Consider the following 21060-nt stretch of genomic DNA (forward strand, 5'->3'; position numbering starts at 1 on the left):
GTGTATTATAGTAGTGTTCAATACAGCAGCATAACAGGATGTCTGTTTTGTCTGGATTGGAGTGCCTGAAGTGAATACATGCAGAAGAGAAATGTCAGTGTATATTTTACTCTACCAAAAGGTGTTTTTTTAACTATTACCTATAATAAAGTACTAGTGAATAAACTCATAAGGAAAAAAATTACTTCTATTTTTATATCATTACTGATAGCTTAAGTGAATGTCCTTAAATTATAATTTCAAATGAAAGCAAATATCTTGCATATTATTTTGACCAGATGAGGAGACAAGTAGTGTTTTCTGGAAAACTCAAAATAAATATAAAATGTCTGGAAAAACATCAATTAGGAGGGTAAGAAAATAGCTTCCATGTGGTGTTGCTTTGGGGGGAGTTGAATCATAGTGTTTTAAATTTCTATTGTGAATGTTTTCCATTACAGTCTTTCTTAAAAATATAAATATTTATTTATTTGTATTTAAAACAAAACTGCTGTAGGTAATATTAACAAAATTTGGTTATGAATTCTTTTATTGACTGTTATTCCAGTCAGGTTTATTAGTTAATAATTGTAATCTTGAATATTTTAAAAGGAACAAAGAGGAAGGAACACACGTTGTTGTGTTGCCCTGAAAACAACAGAGATTTTCAACAAAGAATCTTAGTTCATAGTTTTGCACAATTGTTCTCTCTGAGTTGCTGAAATGGGTGAGGATGTGAGTCAGATGAAATACGATTTTTTTTATTAATAAAGCTGAATTGCTCTCCAGTACTTCTCTTTTGATGGTACCTCAGTATTGGTCTGTTCTTGATTCACCTCTGTATACACTCTGTTTTTTGAGAATTTGGTTTAAAAGCAGGGATGTGGGGTTTTCTTGTTTTAACCTTACTTTTCCAAGCAATTTTTATCATGCCCCCCAAATTAGTGATGATGAGTAGATAAAATAATTCTCAGGATTATTCATGCTTTAGAATTTTTGGTGGTGGTAGATAGGTGTGTTTGTGTGCTTAGTTTCCCTGTTCCTATTGTGTAGTCTGTCTCCCTACCTACATGGCTTTTGTACAAAGAAAGAAAGAAAGAGTTGGTCAAAATGACAGAACTGATCTTGAAAGAAAAAAAACCCAAAAAACCAAGACCATGTATTTAAAAAAAATCCCAATATAAAACAGAAAACCAACCCAAATTACTTCCAAACCCAATGAGTGCTCTGATGTCTGAATGGATTTTTTTTTTCATTATCAAGGGAAACTGAAAGCCAGGGGAATGGTTTCACTGAAAAACATAATAGGTACTATCCAAATCTAGGCAGTAATATTGTCAAGTATTAAGTATGAAAATGGAAAACAAGGGAATATGTGAACTTTTAAGGAGTTTTGCCATGTTTATTCAACTTTCTTTCTGTGTAGGTTTTTGCTAAAAAATAAACACCTTTTTCATGATAAAATATTGTGAGATTTTAAATTTACGTGAAACATTTCGCCATTCAAATGTCGACTGTATCAACCATGAATGTCACTTTTACTTTCTTCAGTCAGTGCAAATTCCAGTTTGTCAGCAAGGCAAACAAGAATATAATTTTTTTTTCTTCCTTCCCTTCTTCCTCAGATTTGTGCATCTGTACTTCCAAACAGAGTTTCTACAGAGGGAAAATTCTGAATATGGCTTGATTTGCTCTTGGTCTTGGCAGTGTTTCTAATGAGTGTCCCACGGACTCTATCAAGTTCTGGGGGTTCTCCTCTAGCACTGAGGAGCAGAACCCTGAGCAGCAGCCTGGTATCAGTGGAAGAATTTCTCCGTCATTCTCTTTAAAAGAGCTGCAGAAAATGAGTGACTATTCTGGACTTCCAAATGATCATAGCCAGATGATTGCTGAAGATTCAGAAATTCAAGCGAAGCCTGAACACTCTCATGAAGTTCTTCAGGAAGATATTGAAATGAGCAGTGGGTCCAGTGGGAATGATTCCAGTGGAAATGACTCCAGTGGGAATGACACAAATGAAAACTATTCAAGTGGGCATGATTCTCATGGCCATGAGTCTGATGAAAATGGGAAAGATTCAGCAATGCTCATGGAATCTTCAGATTGTCATAAAAGGTAGTAGCTGTTATTAAATACGTTTCACTTTTGGTTTTGCCCCTAAAGACTTTTTCCATTTAAATCTAATTTCTGAATAATAACTAAGATATAAAGTCTATCTTCAGCATGGAGCTGAGTATTCTTCCTAAGTTGTACTCTGGTGTGATGTAAGTTGTGTAATATAATTCATAAAGAAAAGACCTCTGGTGTTTGTATGGTCAGGATTATTTGCATCTTTCTTCTCATTGTGTGTTTAGTTTCCTTTACTTATTTTCTAGTAAACCAGCTTCTGTCATTGTATATCAAAACCTGACAGTTTGTGTGAGGATGCAACCATACTATTTTAATCCCTTAAATAATAGTTTACAGAGCAAAACTATAGTAAGAACCACCTCCCTAGCAGCCCTGTAAGGACCAGGGAGTTGGGACTCAGTGATTCTTATGGCTCCTTTCCAACTCAAGCTATTCTATACTTCTTGGACAAATGTTTACAGCTTTAGTGCCCATTGGTTGTACCATGCAGACATTTTTAAAGCTTGGGGTTGGGGTTTTGTTGTGGGCTTTTTCTTGATTTATTTTCTTAAGGTAGCCAGTCATTAATAGGAAAATAAAAAGCTGCAATGAACTAAAAGTTGTGTGTTATGTGACCAAATATTAATCTTTTCTCTTTTATTATTCTAGTTCAAGCTCAAATGCATTTAGTCTGATGATTGCAAACTCTGAACACAATCAGTCCAGCAGTGGATGCAGGTAAATTAATGGGCATATATTTTTCAGTAATTTGCATATATGCTAAATGCTGAAAACTAAATAATGTTGTATTTTAGTTTTTTGTTTTGTTTTGCCTAAATATGGATGATTACACAAGAAATCCTATCTTTTGATTCTCTTCCTGTCATAATCAGTAGCATGTATTAACCAGTTGATTGAATTAGAGCTTTTTGTTGCTGTTCCATGTGAGTTGTGTGGCAACCTCTAAGTCACATTACTTTGTTTTGATTTGGTAGCTTAACTCTGTAATTTTTTTTTTTTTTTGGTGGAGCCCTTTGAATATTGCTTCAGTTATGGTGGGTTTTTGTAGCTTTTAAATTTTTTGCTCTTTGGAATTTAGTCTGAACTTTGTGGTGTGTTAACATCAGAATTCACCATTGAGTTGGATTATGTCCTGGTGTCAATCAGCTGTATCATCTGCCTCTCCTATCTTCCATTTGCTGGGATTCAAGCCTCCAGGGTATAAGGATAAACAAATACCAGCTGCAGGAATCCCTCTGTATGAGCTCTGCTTCTGTCCCTGGTAACCGTGAGGACCTTGGTAGCTTGAAGGCTCATATTTGGACGCTCCAGAGTGCCCTGCTGTACTTGTCTTTTTAAGTCAGCTGATCAGGAGATCAAAATCTGTTGCTGACCAGATCAAAGATATCTTGCTATAGCATGCTGATGTTAAGACCAATATCTACATCTACCTATCTAAAAGTGTTTCTACCTGATGCAGTTCCTAGAAAAGTGATAAATTAAAATTACTCCTGTGCACCATTTGGTACTTGCTGAACTTGTTTTCTATGTCTGCCTTGCAGGCACCTGGAGATCTTGTTTCATACTGTATTTTCCACTGGAAATTGCGATCTAGAGTTTATGTTGCTTAGTATGAAAGAGTGAACCAAAGGCATTTCTTAATCTTTGTTCCCTATTGATTCCATTTTCTTCATGGCAAGATTTTGGAGGGAATTACTACAGTTTTTTTGATGTTTCAGTTTTAAATTTCATTAATAGCTCCCTGCTATTAGGAATCCAGATGGTACAGTGTTCTCCCCAACCACCACGCATAGTGCTAGGGGGTTACAGAGCAGAATCTGATCATTTTTTGGGAATGGGAGACTGAAGATATCTAGAGAATGATCTTTAAAGAGAACATTAAAGTAGCCTGATAAACTACAGGCTTTATCTTTGATTCAGACTGCTGGGGTTTGCATTCAGTATCAGTGCCAACCATCAACTCTAGTTTAGTATCTGTAAGTACCTTTCCAGTTTGCTGTCCACAAAAAGCAAAATGTGGGCATTTTGCTCATAAAAATATGCTCATTAAAAAAAGGTCATGTCTTTATAGAACTTGCTTATTCTGTCCTCTGCAAGTCACACCTTCCCTGTGGCTGCGTACTGTGCCTGATGCTACTGTCCTCTGGAAAAAACATTTCTGAGTTGTGTAACTTATTTTCCAAGAATGTCCATTTACTGTATTTGCTGCTGCCATAGGCTAATTTGGAAAGGTTTTTTTTTCTTCCAGAAGGGTCTGACCACTCTCATGAAGCAGTCTGTGTGCTGAGAGTACAAACCAGCACTGTGCTCAGTTATTTCATAATCTTTCCCTCTCTCTCTTTTTCCCTACTGCCAGCATGGAGGATTCTTCTATGAACCTCTGTTAACAAAGCCCTGTTTGATTGCATCAGTCCAAACTGTCAAGCCACGCTGTACACGTGATTTAATATACAGCACGAACATAATGTTTCCCAAGGGAGTACTATACTCTTTTGTTTGATCCCTTGCCATTATTTCTTGGTACAAAATGACCACTGAGTCAATGAATACTGCATTTTTCGTAGTACATTGTGATGTAAGCAAGAACAATGTGTATTCTCTAGCACAAGTCAGCTTTGTCACTCTGCAAGCATTTTTGGTAAAATACACCCAGCACCTGTCAGATGATTTATCTACCTTTTCAAGCTGTTAAAACTGCCCAGAAAAATATTGAGAAATCCTCTTGAAAATTACTTGGAAGCTGGAGTCATTTTTCTGACCGCTACAGTCAGGCAGTGCAGTTGCCAAGACCATTGTTTCTCCAGCTAGGGTAACTTCTTACAGATTACCAGCCATGACAATCAGGTGGTAAAAGAAGACCTTCCTTTGGATGGGAAAAAATTTCCAGGAAGGTTTAAGAACAGCTCTATAATCATCTTGATCATTGTGAATGATTAGCTTTTAAAATCTTCAATGTGAAAACCAAGATGATTTATCATTTTGACTCCTTCCTATCCATCTGCCGCCCATCTTTGCTATCTTCTCCCTCACTTTCCTCACCTCCTTTTCTCATCCTTTTTGATTGTGTCAGCACCTTTCAATAATGGGGAGAGATACCAGGAACTGTAAAGGAAAATAACTTTCTGACATTGGTGCTGATGATCTCTGTAGTTTGACCTTCTACACTGAGACAGCTCTTCTGAACGTATACCTGAGAAATGTAAATGCAATTTCTGCCTCCAGCCTCCTCTGATTCTTTTCCTTACAAATTCAGCCAACATTTCCTTATTTAATGTATTGCCATGCTTAACTGGGATACGTTATTCAAAGAATTTCTCCATTTGTTTTGTTAACTTGATGCTCTCCCACTGCCATTCCCTTTTCAGGGACCTTTCTTAAGAGAACCTGCTTGAACAGGAGGTGAAGACTTGAATGGACCTCCTGCTTCTCTCCATGAACATTTCTGAGTTTGATTTTGAAAGGAACTAAGGAAAATACCACTAAAAAGGGAGGAGGGAGACTGTGGCAGAGGAAAAAAAAGAAACTCTGTGGTGCTCAGGCAGATGTACTGTTGCACATACAGAGTACATTTTACAATCACACTCCAGGTGGTGGTAAATCGTTCATTTTAAATGGTAACGTAAGAATTTCTGTAAGTTCTGAAAGTTGAACTGAGTACTGGAAAAGTTAATGAGGCTAGTGGTACAAATTGATGGGTATGACAAGTGTCAGAGTACATTTAGGCTTCTCTGTGGATAATGTCACTTCAAGCATTCAAGTGATGTTCTGTTTTTTGTTTTTCATCTTACAGTAGTGAGCAGTCCACTAAAGCCAAAACACAAAAGGAATTGCTGAAAACATTACAGGAGCTGAAAGCTCATCTTCCTTCTGAGAAGAGAGTCAAAGGCAAATCTAGTGTCCTAACGACGTTGAAATATGCCCTTAAAAGCATTAAACAAGTAAAAGGTAATCAAGTGTGATACTGCCTAGTTAATGGCAACCTGGCTAAAGTGAAACTTTTAAGATAGGAATTTAAATAAACTTAGCTCTACACAGAGAAATGCGTTGTGTCTGAAAACTTCTCTAACCAGATATTTTCACGGTGTTCCCATTTGTTATCTCTGTTAACTTTTTTCCTTTGGGAGTTAAAGCAGCTCTCTAGGGGCTTGATAGTTTATTGCTGTTTTGTTGAGTTAGAAAATCAATTTGAAAACAATTTACAATTTCATACTGTTTGAACTGTCAAACAGACTAAAATACGTGACCATTCATGTGGGGGTATATTAGGATGTGTAAATTTGTTTGAATTACTGATGAGGAAGCTCTACCAAGGAAAAAGATGGATTTGGAATAGTGCCTAGATTTCCCAACTGCCAACTTCCCAACTTCTGCATTTATGCCAAAAAATATTTTGGCCGTTTACTGCTTCTAGGCTTGGTGTTTATTGATACTCCTGATTGTAAGTTGTTTGTTGTTCTCATGTAGCCAATGAGGAATATTACCAGTTGTTGATGATTAATGAATCCCAACCTGCTGGTCTCAATGTATCATCTTACACAGTGGAAGAAGTTGAGACTATAACCTCAGAATACATCATGAAAAATGCGGTGAGTACAGGGACCTGAGTCTGCAGTGTGTATTGAAAATGTTTCCTAGAACTGGAATTCTCAGGCATGCCTTCTTTTTACAAGATGAGAGTTGGTAGCTAAGCCACAAAAGAAGAAACTTCCAGAGGATGTTGAGGAGAAACTCTGAGCCTTTTAAGATTTTGCAAATAGCAAAGAACTTGTTTCTGTCAGGTGGGAAATAGTCTTGAACTCCCTGATCCTCTGAATTGTACCTTGTGCCTGGAGATGGTAGTGTGACACATCTCAACATCCATGGGAAATAATGCACTATGAGACATCATTTTATTTTAGTGCATCTGCTAAAGTTGGAGAGTTAACTTTTCCAAATTTTAGTCAAGGCACATGGTGAATCACTTTGGCTTATTCTTGTAACTGGGGATTATTTGATGTTTCACGAGTTCTTTGTGTTAGTGTGGGTGAAAAGTGACAAAAGTATTGGAATCACAGTGTCCTTTTCTGTGAGATTTGTCTGGTACAGGCAAGCAGGTACAGGCTTTCTGTGGAATCCAGTGATGCTGCATTCTGTAGAGATAACAGCTAGGACCATCAATGTCATTTTAGCAGTAAAATTATAATCTGAATGATTTTTTTAAATTATTATTTCCATATTACTAGTATTTTGGGTATAAGTGATGGAGTCTTCAAAAATTAATGGCATCTAAACTTATTAGACTACCTTCTACTGTTTTTTTTTTAAATTCAAGCCTCTGTTTAAATGTGTAATGTTCTGAATTCTATAAAACAAGAGCACAGTGGGGGATGTTCCATAGCCTGAAGTAGGTGGGTTTTGTTGAATCTATAAATAGTAAAGGCTGCCCACAAGGTGAAATAAATAGGAAGTGTAGAGTACAACTGAGAAATTCAGCCAAATGTCATAAACATTGTTCAAGTACTCTGAATATCCATTTTTGAAAGCAGTGTTCTGCTGACAGCTCTTAAGCTTGTGTGCAGTGTTTGTGAATGGAGCACTAAAGGTTGTGACGCAGGAAGCTCTTCTGTGTCAGGAAGAGGAACAATATGAAACAATACAAGTGGAGTGTGTGGGACTTCTTCCCACCTCTTTACTCATTATTTTTTACCAAGTGGTTTAGAACACTTTTTTCACATTGCAGTGGATAGACCAGCTAACACAAACAGCCTTTCACAAGCAGTTGAATTTCATTCATGTAAACCATGCCTGTAACAAGCCCAGGGAAATTGTGAAGTTATATAGCTGGAAGGTCACTAATTCTTAATTTGTAAATGCATTCTGCATCATAGAATTTTAGACAATGATCTATAGGGCTTGTAACCCAGTAAATAGTGGTGTATTATTCTTACTGTATAATTGAAAAGTGTTCTGTTTGTGTCTACCTGATAAGCAGGTTAATTTTATTACAGATGTGATTAAACACCATTTCCTTCATTCTTATTTTGAACTTAATGTTTTTATATCTTAAATGTTTTTCTAAGAAATATATATTGACCTGGAGAACATTTCAAACTGTCTAATTTGGGATTTTTGTTTTCAGGATATGTTTGCTGTTGCTGTTTCTTTGATAACTGGGAAAATTTTGTATATCTCTGATCAAGCTACTTCTATTCTCCGCTGCAAGAGGGGTTATTTTAAAAATGCCAAATTTGTGGAGTTTTTGGCACCTCAGGATGTCAGTGTGTTCTATACTTCTACCACCCCATACAGATTACCATCATGGAATATTTGCAATAGAGCTGGTGAGTGGTCTCAACAGCAGATTTTTCTCTGACCATCTTTCAGTCATGCAAATACAAATACTTGCACTGATTTTTAAAGTCCTTCCATCTTTCCCCATCACTTTTTGAGGGTATAGCACAGGTGCATTATTAGAACACCTCTGAACAATACTAGGTGTACAAATATATTCTGTAAATCAGCAAGACTTGTCTGTTGGTTGGAAGTGTTCGGATTGTCATTGTTTATCAGTTCTCATGCCCCTTCCAGCCAGATGATGAATGAAAACAATGTAGGAATTCATGCTGAATGGTGGATTTACTTTCCACTTTTACTGGCTATCAAATTACCACAATTTTTCTTCACATTTTCTCCTCTTCAAGTATAAAGGGGGCAGTACTTTGTCTCCTTCCTTTTAAAATGGTTATGATCTGAATACTGGACACCTTGATTACAGTGTAGAAAAAGGTGTTTCAGCTGCCACCACTGTGCATGCACCAGTTGTAATCATAGCTCTCTTCTTCTATCCTTAGAAAAATTTTATTGGGCATAATTAATGGTGAGGGACCAGATGTCTCAGGGCATTTGATACTTGTTTGTGGTAGGATTGTTTTACTCATGTACCTACAGCTGTTAGTAATCGGGAAATATCTGCCAACTATTTTAACCAAACACTTGAAGTTCAAGGTCTGCTCTGAGTGTTTGAAATTCCAATCTATTGCATACTAAATCTGTGAAGTTAAGCCAGGATATGAACCATATTTAATCTGAAAAAACAACTAGCAATAAATGTATACTAAGCAATACATACATAAAGCTGGTCAAAGGGACCTTGAGAGGTCTCTAGTACAACCTCTGGCTTAAAACAGGGTCAGTAGTAAATGCTGACCATGCAATCCTGATTGCTCAGTTATGCAGGTTTTCTTTCTTTTTGTTTTCTTGAAAAAATTTCTGTAGTTTTATTATGTTTATGTATAGGTTCAAGTTAAAAAATGCAGTAAGTGGAGCTGTGCACACACCCTCATGTATCAGATGCCCTACAACATAGTACCCAAGAGTATTGTGCACTGGAGGCCTTTGAAATGCCAGAGCTTCCCTTGAAAATCAGTGTGTGGCTACTTTGGAAAAGGAGGGAAATAGGCTTAAAACATGAGAAGAAGCCTTCAGGAAAAAGAGAGGAGGGGGGTAGTAGGAAGTGTGTTTGGTGAGTGAGCTATCCTAGTGCCTTTCTAGGACAAAGGCCAAATTTTGGGGTCATACGTAATTAAACATTTTTGGTCATTTGTATAAAGTCCTGTGAAAGATTTGGTAAGAGTAAGCAGCTCAAACTGGAGAGCTGTTTAGATTTGTTTACGGAAAAGGCTTGATAAACAAGCAGCTGTGATTCACACACCAGCCTCAGAATCTGACTGATGCTCAGATTTAGTTGCTTGTGACGTACATTGTTTAACAAATACATAGGGGGACTTCAGGAAACAAAACCTTTTTAAATAAAATTCAGCCATTATCATCTAAGGAAAAATTCTTGTACTAAATGTCATAATCTTATAGTAATTTGTAACTTGTTATGAAATATGTTTAATATTTCTAGAGTCTTCCACCCAGGACTGCATGGAAGAGAAGTCTTTTTTCTGTCGCATCAGGTAAGACAACTATTATTGTAAAGCTTAGGATTGTATTATGAAACCAAGCATTACATAAGTATTTGACTTTTATAAGAACCATATGGTATGTACTTTCCATGCTTTTTCATAATGTGATCGTAAAGCAAAACATATGCACACCCTTGAGTTGATTAGCTGTAGCAGCTACAGAGAAAACTGAACTGATTTCAGGAAGTTGCATCTTGGAGGTTAATCCCTGTGAATATTGACCTTTGTGCCATGAAGGAAGGTGGTACAGCATCTCCTCCTGCTCTGGAAAGCCTTTGGTTCATGTAAACAGAACTGTTCTGTCCAGCACCTGCTTCAGAGTCTCCTTTGTTCTAGAAAACTGTCTCATCATAAATTTATCCCAAGTGTCCCCTAGGAAGATACTCTGTGGTAACTTGATTTGTCTCTTCTGCAGTTATTCGATGACGCAGTTCTTAGGTTTTGCTTTTCTTCCTGCTTTTCCTGCCCCCAATCACTCCTCTTTAGCTTGTTTTTTTTTTTTAATTAGGAAAAGCTGGCAACAGGTTTCATGATCTTTCTTGTGCAATTTGATTTCTTGATGCTTATTGCCTCTGGCAGCATTTCTGAAACAAAGATAGTGAGTCCTATTATTTAATTATTTCTGCAGTAAATAAATACTTCTGAGTAAACTTTAAATGAATTCAAGGTAGTACACTGATCCAGAGTGTTGTACTGAAGAAGTACTTCTGATGTTACTGGTGATTTTTTTGTCCAACTAACATTGGTTTCAAAAGCTTTACTTTTATAAAGCTCTGCTGTTATAAACTTACTACAACTGACTTTTCTTTGGTCACTGTGTAAATGGTTGTTTTCATTACTGTGTTTGCATTCTGGTTAAGTAAACACCTGCTATTAAATGTTGAGTCTTCACTCCTTTTAAACTGGAATAAATATTGATTAAAAGATGATCTTTGTTAACTGAGCGGATACAGCAGTCTTCATAAAAAAAAACCCTGTAAATTCATCCCTCTGAAGGGCAACAAAATAACTCAATCTATTGAATGAGTTGAGTTTTTCTTTTTCTGTCAAATTTTCATGTAATGCTGTTGTGGATATTAGTTTCAGGCAGCGGAGAGAGCAGCACAGTCTTTATAGAAGTTAGTATGCAAAGGATACCATCAGAATTAGATTCTCTTCCAACCGAAAAAAAAAAAATAAAGCTAAGCTCTTGGATGCTATCTAAGTAGCTAACATGCAGTTCTTGTGTCATGAGGGAGATAAAATGGAAAAATTAAAATTTTATTTAGCATGAGATGGATCTGTTGAAATAATTAACTCTCTTTAATTATTAGTGCAGGAAAGGAGCGTGAAAATGAGATTTGCTATCACCCGTTCCGGATGACTCCTTACCTTATCAAAGTGCAAGATCCAGAAATAGCAGAAGACCAGCTTTGCTGTGTGTTGCTTGCAGAAAAAGTACATTCTGGTTATGAAGGTAATCCTTGAGGGCACAAAGACTAGTTTGGTTTCCTAAAACTAAGAGCTGTTCAAGCTTTATTGAAGTGAAAGATAATTGTTCCTGTTCTCTGTCCTTGCTGAGATGCTGTGAGCTAACAAGCTGCTTTCCTATATGCTTTTGGACAGAACTCTGGACTGGCAGCTTGGAGTATTATATATGCCAAAACCCACTTGTTAATATGCTTTTCTTTTTCTCTCAGCACCCAGAATTCCTCCTGACAAAAGAATTTTTACAACTACGCACACACCCACCTGTTTGTTCCAGGATGTAGATGAAAGGTAACTTACAAAAATTGTTTTTCAATTTACTGGTAAGGAAGCTAGCCAATATCTTTGCAGGATTTAAGGTGTCTATATGCAGCTACTTAAGAGTGTTTAACCTAAGAAAAGTACCTCATTCCCATTTATTTAAGTGTATTCAAGTGCCTGCTATCAACTTCTAAGAAGAAGTTTCTTTCCTTCCCTCTGGGGCAATTCTGGACATAAATTTAATCAATGCATCCATAGTCAAAAGAATTCCTGTGCTGCCAATTATTACCTGTATGAGACACTTAGGTGTGGGATTTTGGTTTTTTAAGTTTGATTCAATAAATGTGCTGCTGTCACTGTGCTGGCCCAGGTACAACTAGAGGCACATCTTTTAAATGCAGCATTAGATATTTTTAAAAAGAAAGTCTATAAAAACTGTTCAAATTATACTGGCTGAGGACTTCACATTGCTTTGACAGTCATGAAAGCTGATTAGAGTATTTACATTCTAAATTAGAAACAAAAATGCTATCTATGATCTTAATGCATATGCAAAGACTTAGGAGCTGAGGTCTAAACCAAGCTTTCATAGAATCATTTAGGTTGCAGAAGACCTCTAAGGTCATCAAGTCCGCCACTAAACCCTGTCCCTAAATGCCTTATCTGCACATTTTTTAAATACCTTCAGGGATGATGGCTGCACCACTTCCTTGGGCAGCCTGTTCCTTGACAACCCTTTCCATGAAGAACTGTTTCCTAATACCCAGTCTCAGCCTGCCCTGGTGTAACTCGAGGCCATTTCCTCTTGTCCTGTCATCACTTATTACCTGGGAGGATTAACACTCCCACCCAGCTTGCTGTTGTCTGCAACCTGACTGAGAGTTCTGTCAGTATTACTGCAGCATGTATGGTTTTTCTTAAACAAGAATTGCAAAAGGTAGCTGTTGGAGATAACTACTATAGAAGAAGATTATGGGCTACTCAATGAGGATAAATTTGGACTTTCAGCTACAGCTGATTTTGGCTAACTTGTGCAGATGTTAAGGCTAAGTAGAGTTCTGTAGGATAGAGGACAGTGTAATGCTGATAAACTCTTTTTCCATGGTGTGATTTATACAGTCCTTCTAAACAGCTAAAGCTGATAAAAGAACTACTTAGTTCTGTCTTCTTCATGGATTTTTCTCTCTCCTTCATGTCCACACATGCTGCAAGCCAAGTGCAACTTTGCTGAGTGGGTATATCTTTTCAAAGAGGCTGAGGGCACAGTGCAAAGCTTCTGCTCCTCTGTGCTTCCCCAGCTTAATGATCTCCAGCAGTCAACAGAAATGGCAAGATTACTGAGTGGAGAGCCTTGCCTTTATTCTTGGGCTTGAATGGAGCAAGTCCAGTAAATATCTTCTCTTTGGATACTGTGGAAGCTTCTTTCCTGTTAGTCTGGTGTTACCACTTGTTCTCAAATACCATTTTCTGACACCTCCAGTGAGGGTTGACTACATCTTGGTCTGCAATTAGGACTTTGCGTCATTTATTTCTGTTCTTGTGATCATGTAGTTGATTTTGCTTTTAATTGCTTAGCTCCTGAGAGCATTGGCAGCCAGATAAATGTTTACCAAGACATGCATATGCAATTTATTACTCTTAAACTCTCCAGAGTTTGGTGGAATACACAAAGCAATAGATTCTTAGAGAAAGCAGAGTCTTAATATTTAAAAATGTGCAACTGAGCACCTGCTGTTGACTAAGCATTGTTCATAATATAATCCTGAAACTGTTGCTTGACTTGCATAAATAAAGTTAATTTCTGTAATCAGTACGTGTTCATGGCTTGAAAAAATATATATTTGTCTGAACTCTGCAGGTGGATCTCTGCACAGAATATGTTAAGCAAAAATAAATATTTTCTTGAAATTAAATGGATCATTCTTATATGTACTTGTATTTGAAATATATTTAATACTTTATGTATGTAATGGGTGTAAGGAGTTCTGTGTAGGTCATAGTGGGATGATCTTTGAAAATTAATTTAAAGCAGTTTTGTATGTAACTTATAAAGACTTCTTATTCATGTTTTTTGACACTTTAATGTCATTCTACAAAAGACAAACTAAACTTGCTGCATCTCCTCATTAGCCATTCTTATGCCACATGTGCATTTGCATTCATAAAATTAATTTATTAACTTAACCTGTGAATTATTATGAGTTACTGATTGTGAGGAATCATAATGATGCCAAGGCATCATTCTCAAATATAGCAGTATATGAGCACAGAAGGGCTGGGTGCAAGGGACTGCTGGAGGTTTTGGTTCCATTCTTTTGCTTGAAATGAAACTGTTGCCCTGTTCTACCTTTGGTCAGCTGTGACCTTGTGTCAATAATGCCTGAAAACCTTCAGAGATTACACAATCTGTATGAGAAACTTCTTGTGTTGCACTGCTCAGTTAAAAACCTTTTCCTGACATCCAGCATAACCTTTCCAGACTCCAGTCTGGGACCATTGCCCATAGTTTTATCATCTGGCACCATCAAGAAAATTTAACTCCATTTTTGTAAATCCTCTTTCCAGCTGTATGGGAAGCTCCTGGATCATATTTTAGTTTTCCTTTTCATCACAATAGGCAATGGCAGCTCAGTCTCATATTCTAGATCCATGACTTTTCATAAAGCAGGTGGCAAAGAACAGGAACAGTGCTGAACAAAACCTTCTTATGGTGTCATCTGATGAAGCCCTAACTGAAGTCATTCAGAGTTAATTGGGATTTTAAAGTCCTCTAGCTGCACAACTTTACTCATGTGCTTTGAACTTGGCAGCATTTTGAAATGTCAATGTGTCAAAATGGTATTACTTGGTATGAGTTTCACGCCAGTTTCTGCTTTGTTGCTTTAGTTCATCCACAAGCTTTTAAGACTCATTATTAAACTAATTGCTTTGATAATAAGGCATTAGTTGCTATCTTCTTTCCCCTCTCAGCCTTTGCTGGAAGGGTATGTTTGATGTTTTGGGGAACTGATGTAATTCCAGTGGGTTGTTGGCAGTGCAGTGTTGAAGGCATTTGTTGCATAATGCTTTTGAGTTTCTGTGAGACACAGATCCCTCGTGTGTGGTGCACTGGGGCTAAGTTCTTCATTAAAGCTATTCAGACACCTGAGTATCTCCCTACCCACGGCCCTTTGTTAGTGAATGGGGCTGGGGGGAAGGTGTACAGCATGTTGAGCTTGCAGAATGATTTGTTGGCATCTGGCAACTTAAACATTATCGGGTAGTGTTGACTTTCCAAATCACATTTTCAGTGGTTGACCTTTCAGGGTAAGGTGCAAAGTGACTTTGGTGAACTTTCACTCTTTATCCTTAATACAAATGTTTGAAGTGGTCAATAAAAATTACTTTGTCACAATATATAATTATTTTTGTATAAATGAGTTGTTCACATCGCTAGAAGTGGTCATTGATAACGTGCAGGAATTCAGTACCATTGCTTTTAATTCTCTAGGTAATAAGCTTGCTTCCATGCAGCTCCTCAAAGTTGAACTCTTAACCTGCCTGTGAGAAAGTTGTCTTGAGTCCTGGTCAGCTCCCCTGGTGCTAGTTCAGCTGTAGTAATCCTGTGATCCTTAGCCATGGCTCGCAGCCAAGGGATTGGGGTACTATTTACCTTCATGAGAGTTTTACAAGATTAAACTTTATTAATGCTCTTTTAAAATTAGGGTAAGTATTTATCCTCTAAAGTTAGGCAGCAGAGAAAAGACATAACTGCTGTAGCAGACTCCTTGATTTGGTCTAACCACCACCCCACAAATAAACAAAAACCCCTCTTGTCTAAGCATACCAGTGTTAAGTTGGCACTGCTTTTTCTCCCAATGTAAGCTTAAAATTTCTCATTCTCTTTATGGGAAAAACAGCAAGGAAAACTTTAAAACATTTTTAAGATTAAATATACATTTATTCTTTTTGATTTTTATTATTTTTTTCTTTGTCTTTCTTTTTCCAGAGCAGTACCTCTGTTGGGATACCTACCTCAGGATTTAATAGGAACACCGGTCTTGGTGCATCTTCACCCAAATGACAGACCCTTAATGCTAGCAATTCACAAAAAAAGTATGTAATCTCTTACTGTGGCAGAAATACAATTTTTTTTCTAAAAGTAAATAATAATGACTACAAAGATCTCAACAAGTTGGAGGAGAAAATTAATTGTGACTTTGATATTTTTCTGCAAGTAAATACTGAATCTTTTACTGCATAACTTGATTCTTAATGCAAATTCATGAAAAGGAGAAATCACTCAGTTTTGTACTTTCTGTGTATCTGCAGTAAACAAACTGACTGTAAATGAATATTTCATACATTCAGAAAAGTTTCTTGAGAATGGTGTGATAGAAGTTGTCATATCTTAAGTGATAGTCTTTTTAATTTTATAGAGAAGAAAATAAGAGCCATTCTGGCAATGTTTGTAAAGCTGTTTCTTCAGCCTTCTGTAGCTTGTTGTATTCTAAAGGTGATTTTCTTGACCATAGTCCAGTAAATTATGAAGATCTGCTTATTCTGGTAGCCAAGTATTTCTAAATATATCGATGTATCCACTATTTGGTCCCTCAAGTGGCATCTTCCTCCTGTGCAGTTCATTGTAAAATCCTGACGTAATTTAGTAGAATTGTGCAAACATTAATCTGGAATTTCTGTTTGAATCCTTCCTTGCAGTTCTTCAGTACGGAGGGCAGCCTTTTGACTATTCACCAATCAGGTTTTGCACTAGGAATGGAGATTATATCACCATGGACACCAGTTGGTCCAGTTTCATCAACCCTTGGAGTCGAAAAGTTTCATTTATTATTGGAAGACACAAAGTTAGGACGTAAGTCAATAGATTTTTGTTCTCCCTTCCCTCAGGTTTACGTAGTGATCCTTAAGAAAGACATGAGGGACCAAAATAAGCGTTAGATTCTGTGTAGTGTGTATAGCTGGTAAATTGAAGCTGTGGTTTCTCTGTGATTGAAACACTTGCCTTTGCAGTGAGCTGGTGTGTGTTTGGTTTGTGCAGGGGTCCCTTAAATGAAGATGTCTTTGCTGCTCCCAACTACACAGAGGATAGAATCCTTCATCCCAGTGTTCAGGAGATCACTGAGCAAATTTATCGGCTCTTACTGCAGGTACAGCAAATGCTTTATTGTTGCCCTTTTCATTTCCTGCTGAGAAAAAAGGGTATTTATCTTTGTGTGACATTTTGTTTAGCTTCTTCTACTGTACTGGAATTTCTGGATACAATCCTGGGAATTATTTGCACTCATGATTGCCAGACAAGACTTACTGAAGTATGTTAAAGCTCCAGCTGATATCTTAAAAATTTCATGTAGCTATGGAGTCCTCACAGAAGACAAACAAACAAAAAACAACCCCGTAAAACCCAGCGTAAAATAAAATCTTTTTTCCTGACATGGAATTACTGGTGTCCTGAGGGGTGTGTGTGTATACATTTTTTTTTTCTTGTTGTTGTTGTTTTAACAGCCTGTACACAACAGTGGATCCAGTGGCTATGGAAGTCTAGGCAGCAATGGTTCCCATGAGCACTTGATGAGTGTGGCATCCTCCAGTGACAGCACAGGAAATAATAATGAAGACACTCATAAGGATAAACTGGTAGGTTTGAGTCTTTCTCATTCAAGTGTGTGGCACAAAACAAACTAATTAAAGTGGGGATTTTTAATTTTCCGAATAATGTTTTCAAATTAGAAATGGAAGATGATGTCATCTTTTTCCCTTTGTTTGACATAGAAAAACCCTTCTGTCTAAGGGAGTAAACATTTCTGGTGCAGATGAAGACTCAGGGTACTGAAGCAGAGTTATTAGACATAAAAGCCAGTGTTAAAAAGAATTAAAACTATACGGTGTCTCTACATAATCCAATGTCTGTTACATGTTATATGCTGTGTTTCTGGGAAAACCAGCTGGATATGTGAAAGCAGTTTCTTTTGGGAGGGGAAAGTCTGTGATTACTGTTTTCTCAAAGGAAACTAAGAAGATTAAATGCAGTAATACCTGCATAACCAAGGGATAGCTTGACCCTGATCTTTTTTAATGTTGCAAAAATACACTGTGTATATAGAAGGAAATAAATTGAATGGAATAAAACAATTTTTTAGTTTGTGCTTAAAACTTAGCTTTGTGTTTAATTCTGAAAGCCAGAATTTTTATTTGATAAGTTGTATTGCTTATAGGCTAATTCTCCCAAATCTGATTTGTGCTTCTGTGATCAGACTTTGCAGACTCCTGCTCTTGCCAAGGTGGTCACTTTCCTGGCTTTCAGTTCTTAAACACTGGTGGAGTAAGCAGATGAAGTCTCAAGATTTCTTATTTAACGGGGAAATAGATGCCTGGCTTTCTTTCACTATTTCCACAGACAGTGAAGGCTGTTACAGTCTAGTTCTGTAACATACTGTCAGTGCTTGGTTAGACTTCTAGTACAAAAGTCACCAGTCTTAGCAGCAATACTTTTTTACCAGGTGGTAGGGGTTTTTTTTTTTTCTGAAGTCATGTTTGTAATGAATATTTTATATTTTCCTATCCAAGATAGCCAAACAGATTAAACAAAATACAGATTAATTGTTTACAAGAAACATACTTAAAATTTCATCTCTTTCCCATGCCAAATTTTTGCCGCTGCACAATAAAATTGCATGCATACATATTTCTCCTGTGATCAAAAAAATGGGAGGATAGAGATTAACTGAGGTTAGACTTAGTCTACTGAGGAATCACTATGCATAATGTTATATGTCAAAATTTTGTAATAGATGGTTAATGTCAAGATTTTGAAATAACTGTTCTTACCAAACTGCTTTCAGGAGGTTTGTCAATATGCCCGTAAGGTCAAAAATAAAGGACAGCATATTTTCACTGACAGTAAAGCAAAACTGGACTACAAGAAAGAGTCTTTTGCAGGTAAGACATTAGTAGTCATTAGTCTCTTGTGCAGTCACAAATTACAGTGGTTAATTTGTGACCTGCTAAATATGTAGAAATGAAAAACCTTTACTGTTGCTTTTAGGGGAGTTTGCAAGGATTTAATGTCTCAATTACATTATAGCAATATCTCTTTTCACAGAAAAACAAAATACTCCTGGTAGTCAGGTGAAGGATGTAGGGGGAAAGGACACTGCAGGAACAGCTGCTCCAAAAAACGTGACTACTGAAGAGTTGGCTTGGAAAGAACAACCTGTGTATTCCTATCAACAGATCAGCTGTTTGGACAGTGTCATCAGGTTAGCAACCAGTGGGTAAATTACTCTTGACCTCTGGACACAAGACTTGTATGTCTAACACTGTTAAATCCTTGTGGTTTAGATACTTGGAGAGTTGTAATGTGCCTGGTACGGCAAAAAGAAAATGTGAACCTTCAACGAGTGTTGCATCGCTGAGTTCTGGAGTTCATGAACAAAAAGCAGCTGATAATGCTATCCAGCCATTGGGAGGTAACTACATCACAGCTTCTTCATGACTGAGTTTTGTTGGCAGGGGCACTTCTTTGCAGAATAATAAGTGTATCTACAGCATGACCTCACAGCTGTTTTCTCAGTGTTTGATGTTGGTGATTTAACTTTTATCATTAGTATCTTCCTTACAGTCAAAATACTCAGTAGTTGATTGAATATTCGGATTGTAGATGCAGTAAACTAATTTGCACTGTACAAAATACAGTAGGATTTTGAGTTTCAGTACTTTAATCATTATCAAATGTAGAAAGTTTATCTCACAGTTAGGACTTGTAAGAACAATCAGCTGAAGAACCTAGCAGCTAATTAATTGCAAGAAAAATATGCATGTTACATTTCTGCTTGGAAAAAAAGGACCAAGACAGTGTAAAATGCAGCATTGGAGTGCTCTGTGTTGTGTGAGATGTAGGAACCCAGTGTTCATCCATGAAAACAAAAACTTGGGGATTACTGAGCGATCTGTCTAAAAAGTCTGCTGCAGAAAGAAACCTTAAGTTAATTTGTTAGGTCTTAGTTATAACATTTGTCATAGTCCCTTGTCTGGATGGGGAGCTAAAGTGAAGACTGTAACTGGTTAGTACAAGGATTGTGAGATTGGTAAAGAGCTGTTTGCAAATGAGACATTTGCTCATTCTACCTTGTCATTATATGAGGTTGAAAGGAAAGTGTCCAGTGGAGTGTCTCAAAAACTGGTCTTGGGAAAGATCTTGGCTATCTGATGAGCTTCAAAAAGAAGTTTTAATGCAGCTTTTAGAATCAAATTAGAAGGTATCAATATACCAGGAACAAAGAGTCCTACAGAAGCAATCAAAATGCTGTAATTTGGAGTCTCTGTGGTTCTGGTTGGCAGGAGATGATGTGAGCCACTAGTTCTTGATGTCTGAGAAGGATGAAGCCACCAGCATAATCTAGCCAGGAAAAAGGCAAACTTTAGCTCTTAAATATGTGTCATGGAAGTATTCCTATGAGAGGAGGAATGTTTTAATGCTGTTCTATGAGGCATTGGTATGACCTCTGCTGGATTAGTGTGTGTAGCTTTCAGGCAGAGAATTTTAAATAGGTGGCTGTTGAAACCAAAGCTGTTACAGTAAGCAGCTAATGAAAGAAATCAGTGTACAACACTGTGGGAGCTGGGTGCAACTTATTCTTGAGCTGAAAGAGGCTAGAAAATATCTTCCAAAATTGTGCCATGAAAGAAGAGTAGAGACCAGGAAAAGAGCAAAGTACCTTTCATTGAAAAGGTTTGGTTTGGTTGTATATGGGCTTAGAGGATTGCACTTGGTTGCTCCATACTCATTCTATTCCTGGAATATATAAAGTAAAAAGTTCACTTTTTTGTCTTGTGAAGCACAGCTTGGCTGTTGCTACTTTGTAGCCCTAGCAGCATGTAACTTGAATTTTGCTCTTGTTTATGTTGGGTAAGCTGCAACTTTATTTCTGTTACTAGATCCGGCTGTGTTGAAGGCATCTGGGAAATCTAGCGGTCCCCCGGTGGTTGGTGCTCACTTAACATCTTTGGCTTTACCTGGCAAGCCTGAAAGTGTTGTGTCTCTCACCAGTCAGTGCAGCTACAGCAGTACCATTGTTCATGTTGGAGACAAGAAAACACAACCTGAATTAGGTATGACTTTCGCTCATACGTTTTCTTCAAAATGGAGATTGCTAGCAAGTTTAAACCTCAGACATGTGAACAGCTGATGTCTGCTCGTGACTACATTTTCTTACAGATGTTTTTAGAAAAGTGGAATAAATAGGGATGTAATTTGTATCTTAAGCTTGCAGCAAAA

The 21060-nt window shown here is 37.2% G+C and overlaps 1 protein-coding gene across 9 annotated transcripts in view; it reads left to right on the top strand.

The window, feature by feature from the left end:
* The window catches only part of PER2 (period circadian regulator 2), a 43798-nt gene that overhangs the window by 14550 nt on the left and 8188 nt on the right, over positions 1 to 21060 (top strand). For all 9 annotated transcript variants that reach the window (XM_085069696.1, XM_085069695.1, XM_085069702.1 and 6 more), the window contains 16 exons: positions 1605 to 2094; positions 2758 to 2826; positions 5900 to 6054; positions 6574 to 6695; positions 8228 to 8429; positions 9998 to 10049; positions 11372 to 11514; positions 11738 to 11816; positions 15775 to 15881; positions 16485 to 16638; positions 16825 to 16933; positions 17289 to 17420; positions 18626 to 18722; positions 18886 to 19042; positions 19125 to 19252; positions 20721 to 20894. In XM_085069696.1, coding sequence (XP_084925822.1) covers positions 1823 to 2094; positions 2758 to 2826; positions 5900 to 6054; positions 6574 to 6695; positions 8228 to 8429; positions 9998 to 10049; positions 11372 to 11514; positions 11738 to 11816; positions 15775 to 15881; positions 16485 to 16638; positions 16825 to 16933; positions 17289 to 17420; positions 18626 to 18722; positions 18886 to 19042; positions 19125 to 19252; positions 20721 to 20894 — 2152 coding nt within the window. In that variant the 5' untranslated portion in view covers positions 1605 to 1822. The remainder of the gene's footprint in view (positions 1 to 1604; positions 2095 to 2757; positions 2827 to 5899; positions 6055 to 6573; positions 6696 to 8227; positions 8430 to 9997; positions 10050 to 11371; positions 11515 to 11737; positions 11817 to 15774; positions 15882 to 16484; positions 16639 to 16824; positions 16934 to 17288; positions 17421 to 18625; positions 18723 to 18885; positions 19043 to 19124; positions 19253 to 20720; positions 20895 to 21060) is intronic.

The sequence above is a fragment of the Lichenostomus cassidix genome, chromosome 9, assembly GCF_008360975.1.
Source record: "Lichenostomus cassidix isolate B80296 chromosome 9, HeHo_3.0, whole genome shotgun sequence".
Taxonomy (NCBI): domain Eukaryota; kingdom Metazoa; phylum Chordata; class Aves; order Passeriformes; family Meliphagidae; genus Lichenostomus; species Lichenostomus cassidix.